We start from the raw sequence: 26,108 nt of genomic DNA on the forward strand, positions 1-26,108 counted from the left end.
ACCCAGCAACGGGTGCGACACCCAAAATACCAACATCGTTGTTTTGTTTGTACAAACACAAACAACAAAATCAAACTTCAAAACACGCAACAAACAACAAAAAATCATATTTCACTCTGAAAAGAGAAGAGAAGAAATACCAGAAATTAGGATTTTATTCAGACCGCATTTCAAATTAAAGCAATAAATATTAAAATTGTTCACCGATACTAGAAGAGAAGTGAAGTTAGCTCAAGTTCCTCTTTTTCTTCAAAACTAAAAAAGTCATAATTTTTTACCTATGAAAGAAGAAAAGGAACGATGAAGAACTCGAAATTGTTGAGGCCGGAGAGCAAGGCTGTCACGTCGATTGGCGATTGAAAGTCGAAAAAAACTCGAAGCCCAACTATTTATCGTCGGAGGTTGGAGTCGCCGGAGATTGAAAGGAGAAATTTGCAGAACTGTTGGTTGAGAGAAACTGTCGAGAGAGAGAGAGGAGAGGCGGTTGATTTGGAGAGGAGAGGGATGTGGATTGATTTGTATTTTTGAAAAGATTAGAAAGATTTGAAAATATTAATCAAATTCACAATTAACTTAATCAAGTTTCCTAATTATGTTTGACCCTTTAAGTTGGTCAATGTCACCAATCCTTCATTAAAGACTTAAATGACACCTTCCCTTCAATTTTCTCAGGAATCTTATCGTAGTATTTTTATTAGTTGTGTATTTATAAACTGTAGACTAACAAGATATTGTAAATTGTTTTGAAATAATTAAGAAAGCCTTTCTTTTTCTTTGTCATTTGGTTGGGAAATAAGTTATCCGGGGATTGTTATTTCATATTTAATATCGGATAAAAATAACATTAATTTCGAGATAACTAATCCAGTGATAGATTATCCCATAATTTTATCTCAATCAAATATAGAATAGTTCATCCTAAAATTGGTTCCGAATTAGTTATCCTTTTATCTATTCTACCAAACAAGACTACGAACACAAATGATATTCTACCAAACAAGACTACGAACACAAATGAAGGAAAATAAATTCTTTTAAGTTCAGGATAAAATTTAAAAAGGCCAAAACTCAAATCTCCTCTGTGTCTCTCTCTTATCTCAACTTTGTTCTCAGCACGTTTCTATAAATATAAAAAAAATGTGCCACATGCACAGGTCTTTTTGGCGTCCGAAGAAACCTCAAATATTCCAACAAACAAAAATCCCATCATCGAACCTGATCCAAAAATGTCAAAAATCTGAGATCTTTCTAAAAAAAAAAAAAAAAAATTTAAGCAAACCTTTAAAAAATAGAATTCTTGATCATATATAGAAATTCATTTCTTTCTTGAACCTTTGCTAAAACATTCTTTTTTCCTCAGTACTTGTTGCAAAAGAACCAAAGGGTTGCTAATGATACAATTTTTATGTGCATATTGTATTGGGCAGGAAAACGGACGTAAACAAGGTTAGATTTAACGTGCATGCTCTTGACCTTATATACAAATTTAACTGTATCGGGGTAAACACATATTTAAGTGCAAAAGCTGAATCTTTGATTGTTTATGGGAGTTCTTGATGTTGGATGCAAAATACGGGCCATAATCCATTTGATATATTTGTATTGTTTATACTTTTGTTGTTTATTTTAATCCTCTATTTTAGCTGAGAATTATTTGGAATTCTTTGTATTGGATTGAAAAAAAGAACTACCAAGGCAAAGGTTTTCTGGTTGTTTCTTGGATTGTATTGGCCCTTGGGTTTTTCTTGAATAAAAGGTTGTTGACTACATGCCAAATGCAATTAAACGAAGGTCAGAATATGGGATGAGCAATATTATAATGGGAAGGGTGGCCTATGCATTTGGTTTTGTTGCTTTGCTTTGTGTTTGGGCAGCAAGAGATTCAGAAGGGAAAAGGAAGTTTCCTGGGAGCAATTTATACTTTGCAGGTCTCTGGCATGTTCCTGTGATAGACGAAGATACGGTATGGTTTTGACTTACGAATGCAATTTGCATCCATAAAATGTGTGAAGTGCATGTATCTAAATGGAAGTTACTTGATGTATATGTTAACTATGGTTGTTATATGCTTTTATCTGTTGATACCTAATTACTATTTTCTGATTTGTATTAGCAATTTTGTTGAGATTGAAGTAGCGTTACTTTTGTTGAGAATACAATTAAATAATAAAAGTTCTCTATGAGATGGTCACACACTTCAACGTGGTATCAAAGCAGGCACAGGTCTTACGATCAAATGTCATAAAAACCAATTATCAAAAAGGATTTCACATGCTTAGCCCATGAAAAAGAATCAGGCCAGCATGTGAGGAGGCGTATTGAGAATAGAATTAAATAATAAAAGTGTGTTCTCTCTAACAAAAAATGGGCTTAGGAGTTTATGTCGAAGTTTCTAAGGTTTTTCATTTCCAAAAGTTCAGAGACTAAACCGTTAGTTGTAAAATGACTGAGATTTGGAGGTTCGTAGGAAACAAGAAGTGAATCTGTATTAACAGCAAAGACATTGAGGAAGAATCTCTGACATTTCTCCTTGGAACTTAAATACCGCTGTTTTCCTGAACTCTGTAACCTTTTCAACCTATTCCTTTGAGCTTATTTGTAATGCATCAAAGGTTTTTTTCCTCGCACGAGCCTTTTGAAGATCATTTTGCAAGAAAACTGGAGTCACTTTTCTGCTTTCCTAAGAGAACCTAGCATCTAAATTTGTGTTCCCAAGCTGTTGCTTTTATCTGGCAGAAATTTATTCCTTTATATCTGGATTTGGACAGTCAATCACATAGGATAGTAAGTTCCAATGCTGGTGGTTTAGTTGTTGAATGTTTTGATTCATTTTGCATATAATGTAGCCATCAAATTTGAATTTCAAAAGATGCGAGATGGAGAAGCATCTGTTGCATAATAGTGAAACAAAAATAACGTTATGTTAGTATTTAGAATTCATATCTCTAACTTAATTCTTGCCTTGTTAGAACACTATAATTTGACGAGATCTTCTCTATGCAGGCCGAACAAGTATGGATTCATTGCAGGGAAGAGTTAGAAGAGGGTACCGAAGCTGCAAAATTTCTGGAATATTATATTCAACAGACAGCAACAGGAAGTTATAGTTACTTAAAACAGGATATAGCTTTGTTGAGAAAAAGAACCTTACAAAAGGCTCTTAAAGATTTGCCTCCCCGAGAGAAGCAGATTTTGTTGCAGTGCTTAAGAAGAAAAAATGTTCCAATTCATATTTCTGATAATAATGATGCATCCAGTACTTGGTTTAGCAAGTACCAAGAGATTTTTTCACAATTGTCAAGTGTTCCCAGGAGGTACCTAAGAGGAAGAAAGCGTCCATTTTTGCCACAAAATCGTGCTCCAGTTCCATCCCTTGCTCCATTTCCTGGCCCTACATCAGTTCCATCTCCCCATCCCTTTCCAGGCCCTGCATCAGTTCCGTCTCTCTCTCCCTCTCCAGGCCCTGCAGCATTTCCAACGCTCGCTCCATCTCCAGGACCTTCTGCCCAATCACCACTTTATGCTCCTGTTCCTTCTATTGAAGTGCCCACTAGCTCTCCTCCAACTGTGCAGCCTCCTTCTCCAGTTATAAAACCCCCTGCAAAGCCTCCAAAACCTCAAACTAACACCAATTCTTCAAAACCTTTGCCTGTTCATCCTCCAGATAAACCACAAAATGATCCTAATTCTCCAAGAAATAATCAGCAGCATCGGAATTATATAATTGGTGCAGTGGCTGGAAGTTCCATTGCAGGAGTTGCCTTTTTAGCTCTGTTGGTATTGTGTGTCAAGAATAAAAAGAAAGAAGTAGCTCCAAAAGATGGGCAACCGCCTCTGAATCTGAATGCAGGTATCTATTTGCTGCTATTTATCATGGTCAATTTATCTCATGGCATCTTTCTTTTGCGTTACATTTCAGTAATTGTATGATTTGTGTTGTCAGGTTCTTCTCTAAATGTCAATGGTGCATCTACTGTAAATGATGCTGATCCTCATAATTCTTTCGAAGCAGAAGCAAAACTGTCCATACCTGAGATGAGTGCAAATGCTCATGCATCATTACCTCTTCCTCCAGGAAAATGTGCACCTCCACCTCCTGGTCCACTACCTCCTCCTCCTAAACCACCTGCTCCGCGCCCACCTCCACCACCAAAAGTTCGCGCTCCTAATCCACCAAAATCTGGTAATTTGCCAAATCTTTTACCTCTTGGAGCACATCAGAGGGGACGTTCTTCTGAGGAGGAGGGAAGTGACTTGGGTGAATTTGATGCTCCAAAAACAAAATTAAAACCATTCTTCTGGGACAAGGTTCTTGCTAACCCTGACCACTCTATGGTTTGGCATGAAATAAGAGCCGGCTCGTTCCAGTAAGCTTTGTACTGGTCTTGCTATTCGCTTTGCTCCTGCGAGAGTTTTACTGTATCTGGTTTTTACCATTCTGATTGCTGAATTTTATTACAGGTTCAACGAGGAGATGATGGAGTCCTTATTTGGATATATACCAGGAGACCAAGGAAAAGATGATCGAAGAAAAACTTCCTCATCCTTTTACCAAACCTCGCAGTATATTCAGATTATTGATGCTAAGAAATCACAAAATCTAGCAATTCTTCTCAAAGCCTTAAATGTGACAACAGAAGAAGTTTTTGATGCTCTCGAGGAGGGTAAATCTCTATCTCTATCTCTTCCCCTCCAATTCAATCTCTTTGAGCTGGAATGTGTAGTAGCTATTATGCAATGAGAACTAGTACATTATCATCCTGTAAAGAGTGAGAATATAATAAAAGAGGTTCTCAAAGTATGTTTTGACTACCACATACAGCACATACACAACTACCTGTTCCATTGATATGTAATACTGATAGGAGTAGTTATTCAGTTAGTTAGTTAGCCGACTGATGAGTCAGCTGTATAAGTGGTTGAAGGTTGTTAGAGGTTGTTAAATAATGATTAGTTAGTTACAATAAGCTGCCAAATAGAATGTTCTAGAAGGAGGTGGTTATTAGATATTTTGTATCCCTTTCACAGCTCATATAAAGCACAACATCTCACAAATCTCAGATGGTAACACAATTTTAAGAAGCAGTTATAATTTTGATCCTTCTCCTCTTCTTAGCTCCATCAATGGAGCCTTAGCAAGTATTTTCACATGGTATCAAAGCCACGAGCTCAATACTAAGTGTGTTTTTTTATCACATTTCACTAAGTTTTCTGCGCATTTTGGATCTCTGCCTTCAGGTCCTTTTTCGCAATTTAGATCTATATTGCAGTTACATTCTATCAATCATGGAGCCTAAAATTGTTCAAAGTGATCCACTTTTCATTGGTGCATCTGATAGTTCCAGTGTTGTACTTGTTCCAATCAAAACTGGTTTAGAAAATTATAGTCTATGGAGTCGATCGATGCTTATTGCTCTCTTAGGGAAGAGGAAGTTTGGATTTGTCACTGAACCTACAACAAGGAGTCGTATCGAGAAGAGCTTTATGAGCAGTGGGAAACATGTAATACAATTGTGCTTTCCTGGAGCATGAACACTATGAGTGAGAGTCTGTTATCTGGCATTATTTATACCACGAGTGCTTGTGCAGTTTGGGAGGATTTGGAGGAGAGGTATGACAAGGTGAATCGTATGCGTATATACCAATTGCACCGTGAAATTAATATGCACTCTCAAGGTACAGATTCAGTCTCAACCTATTTTACCAAATTGAAGAGTTTATGGAGTGAGTATAATGTGCTAGTGCCAAATCCTAGTTATGATTTCCCTAGGTCTAGAGAGTACTCAGATCATACATGTCAACTTAGACTTTTACAGTTTTTAAGTGGATTAAATGAGTCCTATGATCAAGTTAGAAGACAAATATTGCTCAAAAGAGTGACTCCTACTCTTAACCAAGCTTATGCTATGCTTATAGAGGATGAAATCCAACATTCAACTTGTATGCCGACTGTGAATGACAGATCGGAGCCACTTGCTATGCAAGTGAATCGAAACTATTGTTTTGGACAAAGCAACACTAACTATAAAGGCAGAAAATGTGATTATTGCCATGTCTTAGGTCATACCAAGAAAACTTGTTACAAGTTGGTAGGGTATCCAAATGACTGGAAGAACAAGAAGAAACAAGGCTATAATTCTAACTTCAGATCATAAAACACTGATAGTAACAGCTTCTCCACACGCAATGGTGGTAACAACTTTGTCAACACTGACAACAAGTCTTATCAGGCTTTAACTATGGTAGCTGGTCAGGTTTATGCTGCTAGTTCTAGTCATGAAGTGACTCGTGCTCCATTGGACAAGCCTCACACATTCACTAAGGAGGAGCACACTCAGATGTTAACTATGTTGAGCAAAGAAACAAAAGACATGAAACAAGACCTCTTCAATAGCAAGGTGAAGGGGATTGGTAGACAAGAGGGTGGACTGTATGTTCTTAAAGATGGTTGGATAGGAGATACTAATCAGTCAAGATCAAAAATCAGCAGATTCATTGCAGAATCTCAACGTCCAGTTGCAGCTTATGGTACCAGAGACTTGGACACCCTGCTACTCAGGTTCTCAAGTGTTTAGACATTCTGAAGAATCCTAGTGATGTAAATATGTTTAATAAATGTTTTGTGTGTCCACTAGCTAAACAGACAAGATTTTCATTCCCTATAAGTACTACTAGATGCTCTACATGTTTTGAACTTGTACACATAGATTTATGGGGTCCATATAGAACTTCTACTTTTGACAACAAATACTATTTCTTGACTATGGTAGATGACCATAGTAGATACACTTGGGTGCACCTGTTGCAGTTAAGGTCTGAGGCTATAGTAGCCATTAAGACATTCATTTCCATGATTAAAACTCAGTTTGGCATAATGGTGAAAACCATTAGATCTGATAATGGCACTGAATTTATCAACTCTCAATGTAAGACATTGTTCCAGTCCCTGGGCAGACTACATCAGACCAGTTGTCCTCACACTCCTCAACAGAATGGAGTTATGGAGAGGAAGTACAGACACATATTAAACATAGCTAGAGCACTCAAGTTTCAGTCTCACTTGCCTATTAAGTATTGGGGACTGTATGTAAAGGCTGCAATATATCTAATGAACAGGTTACCATCTTCTATTCTAAGTGGTAAAAGCCCATTTCAGTTGATGTTTTCCAAGGATCCCAAGTTGTCACATCTCAGGGTATTTGGATGTTTATGCTATGTCACTATCCTCCCAAGAGGTGATAAGTTCATAGAAAGGGCCAAACCTGCAGTCTTGGTGGGATATTCAGAGTCTCGGAAGGGATATTTACTGCTGGATATCACCTCAAAGAAACTATTAGTCAGTAGAGATGTTGTGTTTCATAAAGATACATTTCCTTTTGCTCCCTCACCAGCACAAAATACACAAGCTTCCTCATCTGGAAAAAGATATCATTGAATTCTTAATCCCCACAGATGAAGAAATACTTCATGAAACAACTACTAAGAGTGTTACTGAAGAAGCTCCAGTGGAAGAGGATGGAATTTCTGATGCTGCAGTACCAGGTACAGCTTCCCCTGGCACCAACCATGAAGAAACATATCAAGATGAATGTTCCATACATCAACCCTCTTCCAGTAGACCAATAAGAACAAGCAGACCACCGGTGTGGATGCATGATTATGTTGATACTTCCAGAAACCAAAGATTCAAACATCCATTAGCCAACAATTTATCTTACAAAAATCTGAGTCCTACTTATCAGTGCTATTTAACCAAATTCTCTACTTTGACTGAGCCTTAGCACTATAAACAAGCTATAAAACATGAGAGGTGGGTGAAAGCTATGAAGTCAGAGATTCAGACCTTGGAAGCTAACAACACATGGATCATTGTTGATCTACCTAAAGGGAAGAATACTGTTGGTTCCAAGTGGATATATAAAATCAAATACCTTGCAAATGGTGAAGTGGAGAGGTTTAAAACAAGATTAGTGGCCAAAGGATATAGCCAACAAGAGGGGTTAGATTATCATGAAACCTTCTCATCAGTGGCTAAGATGGTTACAGTCAGATGTGTAATTGCAGTAGCTGCATCTAAAGGTTTGAATCTTCATCAAATAGATATGCATAATGCATTCCTCCAAGGGGATCTTGAGGAGGAAGTCTACATGGAAATGTCATAGGGATTTAGAAGACAGTGAGAGCACAAGGTGTGTAAGTTGATCAAATCTTTGTACGGTCTTAAGCAGGCCTCCAGGCAGTGGAATCTTAAGCTCACTCATGACCTACTTGATGCTGGTTTTACCCAGAGTGCACATGATTATTCCCTATTCACTCTGCATCAAGGTAATGATACTGTTAGAGTGTTTGTTTATGTTAATGATTTGCTAATCACTGGGAACAGTGCATCATTGATCAATGCCACCAAAATTAAGTTGCATTGGCAGTTTAAGATGAAAGACTTGGGAGATCTCAAGTATTTTTTAGGGATTGAAGTTTTAAGATCAACATCAGGGATCATATTGAACCAAAGGAAGTACATTCTTGAGGTGATTGTTGACACAAGTCTTAGTGGTTCTAAGCCTGCTATTACTTCTTTAGAGTCTAATTCCAAGGTCACCTCCATTGAGTATGATCAAGCCACAGGTGCACAAGGTGATGAATTTCTATCTGACATTTTATCTTATCAAAGACTTATTGGCAAGCTTATGTATGCCAGTATTACAACGCTAGACATTAACTTTGTTCTCCAAACTCTCAGCCAATTCATGCAACATCCCAAGAAGTTTCACTTGGAAGTAGCCATTAGGGTGGTCAGATACCTTAAAGGTTCTGTTGGTCAAGGGATCTGGTTAAAGGCTGAGCCTGCTACTACTATGACCTGCTGGTGTGACTCAGATTGGGCTGCTTGTCGAAACACCAGAAGATCAGTTACCGGTTATGCTATTCACTTTGGTGATTCACTTATATCATGGAAATCCAAGAAGCAACACACTGTGTCCAGGAGTTCTGCTGAAGCTGAGTACAGAAGCATGGCTTCAGCGGTTGCAGAACTCACTTGGCTGGTTGGATTATTTCAGGAACTCAAGGTTCCGGTCACCTTTCCCATTTCAGTTTATAGTGACAATAATTCAGCCATCCAATTGGCCAACAACCCTGTGTTTCATGAGAGAACCAAACATATTGAGATTGATTGTCATTTCATCAGGGACAAGATAAAAAATAGCTTGATTAAGGCTCTATATGTTCAGTCTAGTGATTAGCTTGCAGACCTGCTCACCAAGGGCCTGAGCCTTGATCAACATACTTATTTACTTAGCAAGCTTGGTGTACTGAACATTCTATCCCCTGCAGCTTGAGGGGGAGTGTTTTGACTACCACATACACTGGCACATACACGACTACCTATTCCATTGATAGGTAATACTGATAGGAGTAGTTATTCAGTTAGTTGGTTAGCCAACTGATAAGTCAGCTGTATAAGTGGTTGAAGGTTGTTAGAGGTTGTTAGATAATGATTAGTTAGTTACAATGAGCTGTCAAATAGAATGTTCTAGAAGGAGGTGGTTATTAGATATTTTGTATCTCTTTCACATCTCATATAAGGCACAACATCTCGGAAATCTCAGATGGTAACACAAGTTTAAGAAGCAGTTATAATTTTGATTATCCTCCTCTTCTTAGCTCCATCAATGGAGTCTTAGCAAGTATTTTCACAAAGTAAGTAGAAGTATTCACCTTATTAAAATAGTTTCATTTAAGATTTTTTCGCGTTTAACTTTTGGACTGAGTGTTACTCATCATGTTTCAACTAAAGATATAAAAGTATTAGGAAAGAAAGGGAAGGGTATGAACAACGAAGTCTACTTATTAAGCGTCACCCCACCCTTTACATACAAGACCATATTATTGTACCTATATGTCATAATCAATCAATTAAATCAGGTACACTACAATATCAAAACTAGTTATGGTGGCTCTATGAATCTTTTAGAAATTCCATTCGATATGGTCCATTTCATTCCACTACTAAATATTTTATCTTAAAGGACATTTTTGTATGTTTTAATACTAGGGGTTCGGCTTTCTGACATTTATCCCTATGTTCATATTTAAGTCTTTGACCAAGTAATAGGGCTCATGGCAGACACCTAACTTGAGTAAGTATAAGATCAACAACTTAGCATAATCCCGACTAGTTGGTATCACCAATACGAATCATTTGTTTCACTTTTTTCTATTCTTAGCTACTTCTGCATTGATTTTGCAGTAATATAGGGATAACGCTCTTCCATATGGATTTAGGTTTACCTGGTTCTCTTTTCAACCTTTCTAATTTTATCCTCTACGTATGCTACTTGCACCCTCTGTCAGACATGTTTATTTTTAATCTTTTCAAATTTTTGTACGATCGCATTTCTACGACTCTAGATTTTGGATATATTGACCTGCCTAGTTCTGATGATTGACAAACTATTATCTTGGGACATGGTTCCTAGAGATCATTTGATGATAAAGCTGCAACTACTTAGGGACCAGGTTGGCCACATTCACGTCACTAGTCAGTACTACAGCTGGAAAAAGTACAGCTCTCAGTAAGTTGGTGGAAGGGTTGCAACACTCGTTTGTCCCAGCCAATCAGAAGTATCCTAGGTTTTCTTGTCTCTTATATATGCTCATGTTACAACAAGAAAACCTAAGCTTCCATATTTTCACAACATCAAATCTCTTGAAGCTCTCAGACTCAAAACCTCACTCACAACAGGGACCTACTTAGCTCACTCGTGTGTCTCAAGCTCTTGTTGTAATTTAGTCTTTATTTTGTGTGTGTAAACGTTACCTACTACTCTTATTCATTATTAGTAGGTATTTTCTTTTCAATTCTTGTTCTCAAAGTGTCATCTAGAGTTAGGTGACAAAGAAGCTAGAGTTCGCTTGATTACTGTCTTGGTTAGAGTTAGCTAAGTCAGTGGATGCAATGGAGTTATTGTATTGGATTTTATGGTAATAGAGTTATTACAAGTGAAAGTGTCATGTCCCAAAATAACCTCTAGGCGTGACTGGCTCCTGATAACATCACTTGCCGGGAGAACCAATTCTCTATACATTCACAATATCTACAAACACTGAGCTAAACGCATGTGGAACTTCAAGCGCGTGAAAATATTATCAAACGCAAAGTAATCATCCACCCGGTTACCGTAATTCGATTTATGAAAACAACAATACTTAAATAACAACTCTCTAGCGTCAAATCCTACACTAAGACCATGGAGCATCTAAACAGAGTTACATGAGTTCAACTTTTGGGCATGCAAAGCCAACATAAAAATTATAATCTAAAAATAACTAAAGCTGGATGACTGCCTTCACGAACAATGCGAAGGCTCACCTTAGCAACAGAATCCACACGTAAAGACTATCAGCTACAAGCCTCTCTCTCTGTAACTGTATCTGCAGATATACAAGTAAGGAGTGAGCTATATATAAATATAATCCAGTAAGATCCTCGACCGCTACTTTAATACCCCTGGAACAAGTGTTAGAAAATACAAGGCACAACAAAATACTCAAATAATATGCACATAATGTCTCTCACAAAGTAATGTCAATAAGATCCAAAGGATGTTCAAAAATGTCATTCTATTGCTCAACTCAATCCATTCTCACGACTTATCATAAACGACAGTGAAGGAGATCGGCCTAACACCCCGACAAGTCCACGGCAACATATATAATGCCCCAAAAAGTCTATACGGCAGCATGTACAAGCCCCTAACATATTACAGCAGCATAGGTAATGCCCCTAACATATTATGGCAGCATAAGTAATGCCCCTAACATATTACGGCAGCTATGTATGCCCCTAGAGACTATAATGACAGCGAAGAAAATATATTCAACTCCTCAACCTTACCTCACATTTCACCTCTAAATAATTCTCAATACACTTCCCAAAATACATATCCACAACTAGTCAAAGGCCACAAATTCGACCAAGTTCACGCTTGTCCCAACACATGGACTAGGCAAAAAAATATAATTTTTATAAATCAGATTTGAAAATCAAGAATCAAAGCTTAAAGTCTCACTTACCTCGAATGCACAATTCAAGCACCGCCTCCTAGTAAATCAAAATATGCTCCCGAAGACTCAAACACCTTAAACGACACCAAAAATGGGTTTAATATAATCAATACCCCATCAACGAACATTCTCTAAAATTTTAGAGCAAGTCAAATATTAAAGTGTATCATTCAATCCAATTAATCGTATTATGTGCCTCTACCATTTAAAATGCAATTTCACCTTCAATAAATTGACAAAAAAAAAAATTGTTTGCGCAGACAGTGGCCTAATTGCCAAACTGGAACCTCGATATGCAACTTCTTTCAAGCCAAACTGTTTTGTTTCTAATGTTAATAGCAATACTGTCACTTTACATTCTAACATCACTTTCCACAAATACTATTATAGTTTATATAACTTTATTTGTTATCCATATAACTAATTATTCATGAGTTCCTTAATTTCAAGTAATGGAGCAGTATTATACAGGTAGTCTAAATGGCTTCTCTCATGACAAACTTCCAACCCACTGTCACAACTCTAGCCCCATTAACTACTCATCATTGAAACATCATTATCCTCATTCGATCATTAGCTAATTATTAGAAGAATGGGGTTATAATCACTTTATGAAAATTTCAAACATATGCACATATATATGCATATCACTACCACGCAAATTGAGGTAGTTACCTGTACTTGACAGCAGCAAAAGTATTCTGTAAGCCGCCCAAAATAACCCAACACGTTTAACTTTTCTTTTCTCCCAATAGTTAAGGAATCACTTGCCCTAGTATTATACTCCCTTTGTCCCATTTTACCCGTCCCAAATTGGGATGGCACAGCTATTAAGAAAACAATGATTGGTAATGTAACTTTATCATTTTGCCCCTCTTAATTGTGTCTTGTTATTAGTTCCAATATTGATGAATGGCTAATAACAAGGAGTAATCAATTACACAAAAGGTATAATGGAAAAAAAATTATTTTGTCTTGATAAGTAAATAAGGACAAGTAAAATGGGACATCAAATTAGAAAATTTGGAACGGGTAAAATGGGATGGAGGGAGTACTTCTCTTCTGTTTTGTACGCTATTTGCTTGCTGTTTTCTCAAGAATAAAAGGATCAATATATATAGCCCTAGTACTCTACTTCAACCATTACACGTGAAACCGAAGGAAGCCTTTTGGCTTGATCTCATTAATTTCCTTAATTACTATTAATAATTGATAAAATTACCAACTAACCCTTGAAGTCATGGAGTTTGTATTCAATGTTGCTTGAATCTAGTGAAGCGGTTGGAAATCCTACATGGTGGATCATGGTTTTTCTCCCTTGAGCAAGGAGTTTCCACATAAAACTTATTGTGTTCTTTGATTATTTACTTTACAAGCTTGTTGTATTTAGTTTTTCAGTTGCATACATTTTTTTGGGACCAGGTCCCAAAGTAGGAGGGTAACTCGTATAGTTCTTCACAACTCAACATTCACTTTCATATAACATTGTTAGATATCTTCCGAATATTATAACTTTTTAGTTACAACCCTCTCTTTCAACCATTCTATATTTTAAGTAGATGTGATACATTTTCATTTATCATGTCATTCTCCTGGAGAAGTGAACATGGATTTGAATTAAATTGTCATCTTAACATCCGCACATCCTGTTTTTGCTCATGTATTCGGAGGTAGAGGCGGATCTAGGATTTTGAGGTTGCAGGTATCATGTCACTTTTAACGTTAAAGCTACTACTCAAAAAGGATACTTTTTATGGGTGTCCCATTGGAATTTGGCTTGTTAGCAAGAGATTTTTGAAGGAAAATTTCATTGAAACATTATCAAAGAACCTAATTTTTATGAATTCAGTTAATTTTTTGCTTTACATTTTGCTATTTACACTGCCCCAAATAAGACAAATATTTTGTCGATTTTATAGACTTTGGGTTTCGATTTGATTATTTGTCTTTTCAATTTGTATAGACAAATAGATCAAATAATTAAAATGTGATTATTATTATAAAAACTATCGAAAACAACCTTTCTATTTTTCTGGAGGTAGTGTATGGACTGAATATATTTTACCCTCCCCAGACCCCACTATGTGAGAATACACTGAATTTGTTGTTGTTGTTGTTATTACTATAAATTGTGTAAACAAGAGTTAAATTCAACTTATCAATCAGCGTGAAAGTACAAAATAGTTGTCAACATTCAATGGATATTTCCAATTCTACTGTTAAGAAATTATAACATCAAGCCAAGCATCATTATTATGATTTACGAGGAGAGGTTAACTATAAATTTGAAGGAAGAAGGAATCTTCAACTATGTTCTACACTTAAGTTAAAAATTCTTAAACAAAGATTACCCAAAAAAAAGAGTCAAACAAAGATTAAGTCAGGAGGAAAAAAACTTCTAGAAAATAGAATAGCGATCAAAAAGTAACAAAATAATGCTAGCGTCTGGATTTGACCTCTGGTATACTATGTGAAATTTCAGCGCATTTGCCACTGACACTACTTCCTCAACTGCTGCACCAGGTGGCACTTAAATAATATACCGATTTTCTTCAAAATATATATATACACGCAGTTTTTCGATCGAAGTTTGCGGTGTCATGCCACCCCTGAACCCCCATTAGATCCGCCCCTGTTCGGAGGCAAGAAAAAGTCCCATCAAAATTTTCATTGTGTCTGTTGCAAAATGCCAACAATCACCTAGATAGCAATCACAAAAGCTTTAAGGGATGAGAAGATCTGTAAGAAGAAAATGTATCTGTGAACGCTAGAATATGCTTATTTAGTTACAGAGTTGAAAAGAAAGTCCTCTTCAGCTTGCAAAATAAAACATGGCAAAGTTTTGTGGAGCATGAAGTGAATTGGAAAACTTGACATTTGGTCTGTTACTTATTTGATACTTTGCTTTTTAAAAGATGTTCTAAACAATCCCAAGGAAAATATTGAAGTTTCATGATGACAAAAATTTCCTTATTTTCATGTACCTTGCCACACAAAATAGATCTTAACTCCTTTTAATATTAAATCGTGAAAAGCTCGACTTCAATTAGTATTTCAGCTTAGATTTTGCAACTTTCATGCAGTTTCAATTTTGTATTGTTTTCATCAAGACGTTTTCTGAAGCTTAACTCTAATTTGTTTCTTTTCAGGTAATGAGCTGCCTCCTGATCTCACACGAACTCTTCTGAAGATGGCACCAACACCGGATGAAGAACTAAAACTCAGATTATTTGTTGGAGACATTTCTCAGCTTGGTCCTGCTGAACGGTTTCTGAAGTCCATGGTTGCAGTTCCATTTGCCTTCAAACGGATGGAAGCATTGCTGCTCAAGTGTTCTCTTCAGGAAGAAGTTTCTTCCATCAAAGAATCCTTCGCAATCTTAGAGGTAAAGTGTAAAATACTGAGTTTCTTATAATTTGATGGTTGCAGTTTAAAATGAAATTTTCTTGTTATGCTTCTTTGACTTCAGTTTTTATCTGTTGATTCTCCTCTTGGTGGTTTGTCAACTATACGCAATCCTTCCACGTGAACTCCGAAAAAAACAAAAGAACGCAAATACCGATGTTTGACTAGGCACGGAGTTTAAGACATAAAGAAAGACTTTAAAACTTGTGGTCTAAAACAATTCAGACATTTATGTGGCTAGAAATCATTTTATTAAGGGCAAAATGAGAAGATTACAAATTAAACTATTCCAAGTATAGAAAGGTGTCATTCTCTTGGGAACAAATTTAAAAAGGAAAGTATGCCATATAAAATGAGACCACAGGGAGTAACATACATGTGCGGCATATCATGTGACTGATAATTTCATATCTGGAAATTGTCTCTGCGTGTTTGAATATCATTCCTTTGGTTAAAAAAGTAAGAATAATAAGAAAAACTAATCAAGGAAGTTAACTATTCTTTTAGATTACTAGTGGTAAAAGTATGTAGAAATTAGACTTTTCTGAGAGAGAGGGACCATTGCTTCGGGTAATTTCAATCAACAGCAACAAAACAGTTAGTTCCCCACCTGATTTTTCTTCATAGATTCATGGTTTCTCACTTTTTGTAATAAATACAGACTTTTTCAATTGAAGGGGGTCATTTACTTCGCGTGAAATACTGTAGCTGAACGTTAAACTGGTGAACTGACAATGTCTCCTGATTCTGAATCTTTGATAGTGCCAGAAGATCATTTAAAATATTTCCACTGTGAAATACCAGAATGGACATCTGTGTTTGCTTTGCTTATCTTAAAGTGGAAGTAATTCCAAGGGAATTATAACCATCCTAAGGAAATTTTAGTGTCTTGCTGTACTTCATGATTATATGGAAGGGCTCTTAGAATGCTTGCTTTTTACTTTCATAATTTCACTTAAGGAATCCCTTCATTCATCATTTTGACTTGCAGGTCGCATGTAAGGAGCTCAGAAACAGTAGACTCTTCCTGAAACTTCTTGAAGCAGTTCTTAAAACTGGCAACCGCATGAATGATGGCACCTTCCGTGGTGGTGCACAGGCATTCAAGCTTGACACACTTTTGAAACTCTCAGATGTGAAAGGAACTGATGGCAAGACCACACTCTTGAATTTTGTAGTTCAGGAAATTGTTCGATCTGAAGGATTAAAAGCAGCACGTAGATTAAGAGAGAGCCAAAGCACTGCCAGTGTGCAGACAGAAGATCTTGTTGAGGATTCTGCTCAGGAGTCTGTAGATTATCACTTTAACCTTGGTCTCCAGGTGGTTTCTGGGTTAAGCAACGAGCTTGAGAATGTAAGAAAAGCTTCACTTATTGATGGAGAGATCTTAAGCGCAGCTGTCATGAAGCTTAGTCAGTCACTAGTGAAAAATAAAGAGTTTCTGGACACTGATATGGGAAGTTTGGAGGAAGAAAGTAAGTTCCACGATACACTCACAAATTTTATCCAACATGCAGATCAGGAGGTTACTTGCTTACTAGAAGAAGAGAAAAGGATAATGTCTTTGGTAAAGAGCACAGGAGATTACTTCCACGGAAATTCAGGGAAGGACGAAGGCCTGCGTCTCTTTTCAGTCGTTAGTGATTTCTTAATTATGTTGGACAAGGCATGTAGTATGGTGAGAAACTCAAAGAATTTGCCAGTAAAGACTCCTAGAAAAGGGTCATTAACAACATCTCCTTCCCAAGAATCCTGTCCCGAGTCTTTGCCAGACATACGTAAACAACTATTTCCTGCAATCCAGGAGCGACAGATGCACAATTCTAGTTCAGATAATGAAAGCTCAAGCCCATAGGTGTCTGTTTAGGTATGTCTATTAAGTAAAACTGAGTTTCTGTGAAACTATGCAAAGAGGGCTAATGGATTATAATTTGCTGTTTTAATGTGTAGGTGTCAGAGTACTTCAGAGATATGGCTTGGATAATAGTCTACAGAAGTATGTATTTAACAACTATCTGAGGCCTAAGGTCTGCCTCTACACCCCAGTTAGCGAACACATGCTCTTCAAGATAGAGGGAATAGGCATTTTGCTTCAATGCTCTCTTAGAGCCCTAGCGCTAGCAATAGGAAGAATGGCTATAGTATAGATGCTGTAGTTATTGCATGGTCTACTACAACTATCCACGGAGTTATGTCACGGCCTCTCAATGTTTGTAGTCACCTTTGTCTGTAAGAATCTAACTATCGAGATGGTAATGGTATTGAAATCTCCCTAATATTTGTTAAATTCTTTTTAGTATATATCGGAAGTTGGACCAGATTTGTATAGTTGCAGCGTTTTATTCTTCTTAGTAACAGTTTCTGTTTCTGGTCAAGATGCATCATTGCTAATTCATCTGTTCCCTCATCCATTTTGTTTCCTAGTTTCTCTGTTGGCACTCAACTTGGTACAATCTTTTAGTGGCATTTCTTCCAAAACCAAGTTGTGTACTGTCTGGTTTGCGACCCCTACTACATCTGTCTTTACGATATGTACTATATTTCGTACATTTCATTATTAACTTTCATTTTCTTTGGGTAATTGTCTACTCCTCATTCTATATTTCTGTGTAAAAGAATTTGAGAGTACTAGGATTGGCCAATGGCATTTCGAAGGAAACAAGGTCATTTCTGAATAAACGTTAAATCATTTCTGCTGATTGGTGGAGGAAATTGCCTTCTAACACAAGGTCTATATAAACTTGAAGAATTTCAAAGTTATGCTGGTATTTCATTGATGCAGCATCTTCTACTTGTTTACTGTGTAAAGGTGAAGAAGTTCAAGCACTGACAATGGGTGTGGTCGGTATGGCGGAAACGTTTTCCAACTTTTTCATGTTCCAGTGGCTTAAAAGTTTTCCAAATAGACTTATTTTCTTCCAATTAAAGGAAAATGACTTTCCTACTAAAAGTAGGGGAAACATTTTTCTAAATTCTCTTTCAACCTCACCACCTTCAAACCCATCCCCACCACCTAATCCACCCAAACGCCCCCGACCCTTGGCCCCTCAACCTACCACCCCATATCACATTCCCAGTTCCCCGCCCCGCGATCCCCCCCCCCCCCCCCCCCCGGTCAAACCAAGACTCGATCATAACTCGAGATCTGACGCCCGTCACGAGACCCCCTACGACCTAGGATTCAATCCTGAACTGCGACCCTGAACCGACACATACAAGACCCAACCCTGAATCAACAGATGCCAAACCCCTGACCCCGACTCAAGAATTAGTCCCTATCCCAACACTTGACCAAGTTATAAGTTGGTACCAAAGTCTATCAGGTCTTGAGGTTGGGTCGCGAGGTCAGGGTCGAGCCCCAAGGTAAGTAAACTAGTCGGCATTGTTAAAGACAAATTGCTTAATATGATTTGAAAAATTGTGATCTTAATCTTATTATTTGAGCCAACCTCACGTGTTGTATTGCGAGTTGAAAACATGCATATGTGATCGTCGTGTAGATGCTTCTATCACAATCATATAATAACGAGGATCAATGGTCTCACGTATATCACCATATATATGTACCAAAAAGGTAGGGATTCAACCCCGACTATTATGGTTGAGGATCTTTTATTCTTTACTTTTGATGGGATGGAGGGCTTATGTGCATTATATCATATATTGTCTCCAATTTTTTTTTAATCTTAATTCATATTGCATATCACCCGCTTGTTTGGTAGAAAGCTAAGTGCCTATCAAATAATTTAAAAAAAGCGGTCGGGTCTAATTAGAATTTTATTCCAATTTCGAGATACTGAAATTGGGCTTGAAGAAGCAATTTCGCACCTAAGCCGTAAAATTTCTCTTGAAAATATCCACAGAGAATTTATTAAATTGAAGAATCTTTTAATTTTTTTTTTAACCAACAACCCAACGAGGAAAATATCCATAGAGAATTTATTAAATTGAAAAATCTTTTAATTTTTCTTTTAACCAACAACCCAACGACCTTAAAAATACCGATAATGAACAAGACAAGAATATAAAGGTAAAAAATATTTTCAAAAACTTTAAATTGTTCTTTTTATAAAACTTTTGTTTGTAATGTACAAATACGTTCTCCAAACTATAAGAATTAATTCTCTCATTCAATTGATATATTAAGGGAAAAAAGAAAAATAGATATTTATATTCAAAGTATATATATAACATCAAGTACTTATCATTTATAAAATTTTATATTCATTCATACGTCTCTCTTTATTGGCATCTCAGAATGTATCATCCTTACAAGTAACTTCAACACTACTCCTACTTGCGTATCGACAAATTTCTTCACAATTCACAAAAAAAACACATACCGATTAAAAATAATAAATTATACTTTTAAAAAATTATTTGATAAATGTCAGGAAAAAACAAGGCGTAATTGCTCTTCCATCCTCCAATCACCCCATTTCCACCTCTAAGTAGTGACATTACATATAAAACTCACCTGGTCTAGATTTCAAAATATATCAAAGTAAAATTTTCAAATCTCGGAGTGACAAATTGACGAAGACATTGACTTTTACTATATAAACTAAAAAACCCTACGCAACCACACAACACCCCTCATCTTTTGTCTCGACATCTAGACTCACCACTATACACAGCTGACGGCGTGCTAGTCGAAACTCCGCACCCTTTGCTCTCTACCATGGCACCCAAAGCCAAATCTAGGTTAGTTGATCAGCCTCCTTCTGCTTCCTCGTCTGAAGAAGAACAAGTAGAAGAATCCCAAGAAGAAGAAGAACAAGAAGAACAATCTGAGGAAGGACAAGAAGAAGAGTCTGGTGAAGAAACTGAAGAAGATGAACCACCCAAGAAACCCATTACCCAAAAATCACTTCAAACCCAACCAAAACCAGTTCATTCTTCTTCTGAGTCCGGAACTGAAAATCGGTCAGGATCCGAATCCCAAACCGATTCGGGTCATTCGGGTCAGTCGTTGCCTTCTCCTTCTGCATCAGACTTTACCGTCAAGCCGAGTGTTCCTGTAAAAGCTGCTGTCCCATCAAAAGAACCAGCAAAAAGGCCGCCACCACAAGAACAGGCCCAGAAAGAGTCAAAAGATTCAAGAAAGAAGAAGCCCAAGATTGCTGAAGAAGAGGAGAAGAAAGCATCTGCGACGCCTCGTAGCCTATGGAGTGAGGACGATCAGGTTGCTATACTCAAAGGTATGGTTGAATACAAGCAGGAAAAAGGTACCGAACCAAATGCTGATATGTCTGCTTTTTATGAGTTTATTAGAGGGAAGTTACAGGCTGATGTTTCCAAGAGTCAATTGAGTGATAAGATTAGGAGGTTAAAGAAGAAATTTATGACTAGTGTGAAGGATGGGGAGCAACCAGGTTTCTCCAAGACTCAAGATTGGTTAGTTTATGAGTATTCAAATCAGATTTGGGGTGCCCCTAGTAATAATATAGTTAAGGAGAATGTTAGCAGTAGTGCTAATGGTAAAGCGAAAAAGGCGGCGGCTGATGCGGTTAAAAAGATTGCTGAACCTAAGAAAAGTAGTAAAGTTAGTACCTTGAACAAAGCAAAAGATAATGAGAAACGTGAGGACGAAGAGAAAGAGAAAAAGGTTGCTGCAATAGAGGTGGTTAAGGAGGATATTGTTAACGATGATAAACAGGATTTTCAGTCTAAGTATCCGCGTTTGGCTGCTTCATTTGAAAGTTTGGGTGGGATGTCGATGATTTATCCAAATGGTACGAGTTGGTTGAAGGAGAAGATGAGTTCAATTGCTAGTGACAAGGCTAAAGTGTTGGAGGAGAAGTGGAAGAAGCTGGATGATGCTGAAGCTGCTTTAATTCTGAAGCGCTTGGATTTGATTAGGGAGCATTGCGGATTGGTGGTTGATGGAACAAGAGGTAATTAGATGCTGATGGGTTATGTTCTTTTTGGTGCTGCAAGTTCGGATATTGATTTTGTGAATCTTTAGATTTTGTTTCATATATTCTTGTCTTTCGAGACTAGGTCTTCTCGGGTTAATGAACTTATTATTAATCCTGCAGGATTAGATTTACTTTTCAGTTGAACCATACATGATACTGCTTCTTTAGTTTTACTAGTGAAATGGTTTGTATGAGATTTGCTGTGTTGCTTCGTATATTTGTTAGTGTGGTATGGGGATGTGATTGGTGGAAGCAACCTTAGGAACAGCTGGCATGGAAATTCCACCAATACAGATGAATTTGCAGAGAATATTGACCATTGAACGTCTGGAGACATTCTGGTTCATCCTCTGTAATATATCATTTCCTTTTCTGGATAATATTATGGCTAAATGCTATCTTTCTCAGTTTTTGCAGCTTGTGTTGTCCTTGGCCTACTTGCTATCTCCTTGCGATGTTGTTTTGTGGGTGGGGGGGGGGGGGGGGGGGGAGGTCATTGTATCTCTTTCCTCTATAAATCTTACAGGCACTGGATCTTAAATGTTTCCTTTAACTGCTGATTCACTATTCACTTGTGCATGAATGCGCAGAAAGTGTACCTTTTATATATGTGTGTGTCTGTGCTTGCATTTATCATCATTCAATGAACTATATGTCAATCCCAAAGCAATTTAGATGAATTCTCAATATCCATTGTTTTTTTTTCTGGTCCATTCATCCCAGTACTGAATAATTAGGTCTTGGAGACAAATTAAGGATTTTCTAAATTTCCCACACATCTCTACATGGATAACTGCTAACTAGTGTAATCTCAATGGTTTGGTGTCACTCATACAGATCTTTTGCTTCCATTTTGTTCTGGTTTTAGTAATGAAGTATCCGGTACCACACCTGAGTCCGAGCAACATAGATGTAGACAATAGGAATTGCTGTAATGTTGTCCTGCCAACTTTCAGGTGTATCCTTCCTTAGTAAATGCTATGTTTTTCTTGGATAGTAACAGCTTCCTTTGGTATAGAGTGCAATGTTGTTTCCTGACTAGACAGTTGTCCAATCCTAAAGGTTTTAAGTCCTGTTCTAAAGCTGACAGAACTTCAATTATGATAGAATATTTTCTTGCAGGCACTGCTTCTTAGGTGTTTTTCTTAAACTGCTGATTCTCTGTTCTTTCCTTGTGAAGATATTCTGCAGTGCATGAATGTGCACACACATGCTTCTTTTATGTGTATGTGCACGTTGTGTGCTTGCATTTGTCATCATTCAATCAACTATATGCCAATCCTACAACAATTGATGTCAGTTATATGAATTCTCGATATCCAATCAGTTTTGGTCAGGTTCATTGCATTCCAATATTGAATTAGGTCTTAAAGATAAAATGAGGGGTTTTCTAAATCTTCCACACATCTCTCTATGGTATCTTTTAACTAGTCAATCACTGTGGTATCTTATACAGATCTTTTGCTTCCATTAGGTTCTGTTCTTAACCAAGTCTACATTGATTTCAAAAGACACTAGGGATTGAAATCTTCCATATCCACGCGACTTAATTTACCTTTTAAAAATCATAATTATCGTCTTCATAAAGATCTTAATTATCATGTTGTCAGACCTGTAAACCTGGAGGTCTCAACACATGGGAAGCTATATAAGGTGATCTTCTCGCACTTTATCTTCTCTGTGTACTACCTGCACTCTCTGTTAGATGTAATAAGTTCTACCATTGTCCAATTTACCTTTGTCAAAAGAGTTGTCCAGTTATATAAGGTCATACATCTGTTTTAATATCAGTTCTTTGATAGCCTTTATCTTGTGAACATGTTGAGCTTGATCTCCCTGTCATATCCTTTTCCTGGGAGAGTGAGAATAGATATCTAAATTATACCATTATGCACCATAGCTGAAGTAATAGTTATAGCTCTGAATGTTGTTTCCCGGAGACTTCTATGGCATCTTAGTACTATTCTTTCTTCTTGCTGTAAATCTGGGGGGGCTTTTGTTTCCCTTCCCTATCCTCTTCTTTTTCATCACAATTCTGCTTCTCTTTTGGCTGGCTGTTAGCTCCATTCGTTGTTGGTGGAAGGGAAGTTGCTTTGCTGAGACTTTTACTTCAGCCTGCTGGATTTGGATATTTACTGTTGCACGTTTAGCTTGTATACTTTGTTTCTTTGTGCTGCTGTATATTACTATTTTGGGGTTTGCGTGGTGCTTTTGCACCTATGTCGCTCAAGACTCTCAAAATTGTGCTGCTGCTGTGTTGATCCCTTCAAGAATGCACTACTGAAGGATCCAATATGCACTTATCGACATTTTTGGAGAGTCCGAGCAACATTGTTCTGCACAACTTGTACGATTCGTTGGAAATCATCATCCGTTCCGTTGAAAATGATCATTTTCTGTTAAATACAATCAGTGTGGTCTTAGACGCTTGGTCATAACAGTATCTCTAGGAGAGACTAATAGATATCTCTTGAAATCTATTAGTATCAATGTATCATACACTCAGTTCCATCTTGATGAAAATTGGTAAAGTTGATCTGTCTTTTTTCTTCCATGGTGACACCGTTATATTTGGTTGCGCATTTGCTGTATTGTTGTTTGCACGAAACTTCTTTCCTTTTAAGATTCAAACTCTTTTACTCTTTATATCAATATTCTTCATATGGTTTCGCGTTTCTTGATCTAATGATTAAGTGCCTAAAAATAAGAGATTTCAAAGTGAACATGAACAATTGATTGGGACTAATCAGTGAAGCTAATCATCAGTAGTATAGTAAGAGGCCCAAAGTAAAATCTACTATTGATATTGATTGTAATTTCTAAAATTTACACACATATATATAAAAGGAAACTTTATCTTATTACATAAAATTCCATATCAGAAAAGTAATTACAAAAATCTCAAAGTAATTATTTAAATCCCTTAATTTTATACATAATGGTAATGTATTATACCATCTCATACAATAGATTAAGGTCATACAGATATTGTTACTTCAGTCCTCATACATTACTAAGCAATGTATGAGGACGTGGTTAAATTCTATTATTTGTTCAATTCAACCCTCACACATTACTAAGTAGTGTACGAGTATGTGGTTGATATCTGTTGTTTGTTCACTTTTATACATATCAAGTTGTGTATAAGAAAGTTTTATTCTTAAGTTAGCACGAGTTGTTCAATCAATAATTCACATAACTATAATATCATACATAAAATGAATATGTATAAGGTTACCATACTAATGTATAGATTAAAATATTCAAGAACTTATATTATTTTAAAAAAAATTAAAAGTCACCTGATGCAATTTGATTTTTGATGTTATACATATCAAGTTATGTATATTCTTCAACATAATACATTTTGAAACTCCGCTAATGTCAACATTATACATTTAATTAATTACACTATACATAAGACTGTTATGTATAAGGTCAATGTAACATATAATATTTTCTACATACATACATATCACCTCATCTGATGCAATTTGATTTTTAGACCTTATACACATAATAAAATAATAATTTATAAGAAATAATATTTTTATGAATTTTTTTAAAAACAATTGCATATAAGAGGTCATATTATGTATTATACATAGATATTCATGATTTTTTTAATTTTTGAATGTATAAATTATTTTCAATTTAAATTAATGTAACTAATTTTAATATATCACTAATCAATAAATTCATAATTTCCATTAAATAAGGTTCTTGATTTAAAGTTTCTGATTTACTTTACTTAAATATAGGTGTCTGATTTAATCAACAAATTAGATAATTAAGGTGACTGATTTAATTTCCTTAAATATAGAAAAAATGATTTACCTTATACATTCCATTAATGTATAATATGTGGTCGACATGTATATGTAACTTTTTTTTATTCAAGATCGTAATCTAGCAAAAAAGAAAATTAATGTTGACGTTTAAGATATTTTTTGAATTTAAATTTTAGTTACTCTATTAATCATACATCACATAATGATAGGTAATTAATGACGTAAATTAAGGAACATAAGAATAGTATCGGATTTATCTTTCCATAAATATAGGTTAATCAATTTTCTAACATATTCCAGCAATGTATGAGGATCCACGACATGTATAAGTGTTTTACCCAAAATCAGGAGAGAGAAAGCCAGCCGGAATTTTAAGTAAATAGTTTCATTTTATTCAACGTATAATATAATACAATACATACAAGAAAAAAAAACAAAACGTAACAACTCTATACGACAACTGCAATTTCTATTAACGATTTGTAAATTTATAAAGAAATAATGCACATTCAACAAAAGCATCAGATTCAGTTCCTTCAACACAAAGAACAGCACCGGTTTCACTATCAAAATCAATCTCTTTGTTGGACTTGTCAAATGTTATAATCCACAACGGATAATTAACAAAACCTGAAATACTTTTCTTCAACTCAATTTATACTCTCACTCCATTATCATTCCCTATAATAATTGGAGAGAAATTACTTTCAACAATGTACTTTACTTCAATTTTTTTCCGACATTCATCAATATTCAGTTCCGTATCAATCGTCGAAACCAATTTCACGAATGTGCTACTTTCTGAAACCACAATTCCATCACTTTTGTATTGTTCATAAATAATTTTCGACTGTCAAGAACCGAAATGCCGCAACAATATAACGATGTTCATATTGATTTTGAAAAAAAGATGAAAGAAGATGTC

The 26,108-nt window shown here is 36.3% G+C and overlaps 2 protein-coding genes across 2 annotated transcripts; both read left to right on the forward strand.

The window, feature by feature from the left end:
- The first annotated feature begins 1,011 nt into the window (after positions 1-1,011).
- Positions 1,012-17,973, forward strand: LOC107878269 (formin-like protein 3). The gene is made up of 7 exons (XM_016725194.1): positions 1,012-1,963; positions 3,004-3,850; positions 3,944-4,367; positions 4,462-4,664; positions 15,216-15,451; positions 16,463-17,338; positions 17,422-17,973. Exons 1-6 carry the CDS (start codon positions 1,769-1,771, stop codon positions 17,324-17,326), a joined length of 2,769 nt encoding a protein of 922 aa, XP_016580680.1. The 5' UTR covers positions 1,012-1,768; the 3' UTR covers positions 17,327-17,338; positions 17,422-17,973.
- A 1,999-nt stretch (positions 17,974-19,972) lies between these two features.
- Positions 19,973-23,932, forward strand: LOC107878270 (STOREKEEPER protein). The gene is made up of 2 exons (XM_016725195.2): positions 19,973-21,368; positions 23,454-23,932. The coding sequence occupies exons 1-2, from the start codon at positions 20,153-20,155 to the stop codon at positions 23,540-23,542; spliced, it is 1,305 nt and encodes a 434-aa protein (XP_016580681.2). The 5' UTR covers positions 19,973-20,152; the 3' UTR covers positions 23,543-23,932.
- The last annotated feature ends 2,176 nt before the right edge of the window (positions 23,933-26,108 follow it).

The sequence above is a fragment of the Capsicum annuum genome, chromosome 7, assembly GCF_002878395.1.
Source record: "Capsicum annuum cultivar UCD-10X-F1 chromosome 7, UCD10Xv1.1, whole genome shotgun sequence".
In the NCBI taxonomy this organism is placed as follows: domain Eukaryota; kingdom Viridiplantae; phylum Streptophyta; class Magnoliopsida; order Solanales; family Solanaceae; genus Capsicum; species Capsicum annuum.

Excerpts from the sequence above, each read along its gene's own strand:
- LOC107878269 (XM_016725194.1), top strand. The coding sequence starts at position 1,769 with ATGCCAAATGCAATTAAACGAAGGTCAGAATATGGGATGAGCAATATT. Across the intron at positions 4,665-15,215 it reads TTTTGATGCTCTCGAGGAGG|GTAATGAGCTGCCTCCTGAT; the intron begins GTAAATCTCTAT and ends GTTTCTTTTCAG. Across the intron at positions 15,452-16,462 it reads AATCCTTCGCAATCTTAGAG|GTCGCATGTAAGGAGCTCAG; the intron begins GTAAAGTGTAAA and ends TTTGACTTGCAG.
- LOC107878270 (XM_016725195.2), top strand. The coding sequence starts at position 20,153 with ATGGCACCCAAAGCCAAATCTAGGTTAGTTGATCAGCCTCCTTCTGCT. Across the intron at positions 21,369-23,453 it reads GGTGGTTGATGGAACAAGAG|CTCCATTCGTTGTTGGTGGA; the intron begins GTAATTAGATGC and ends GCTGGCTGTTAG.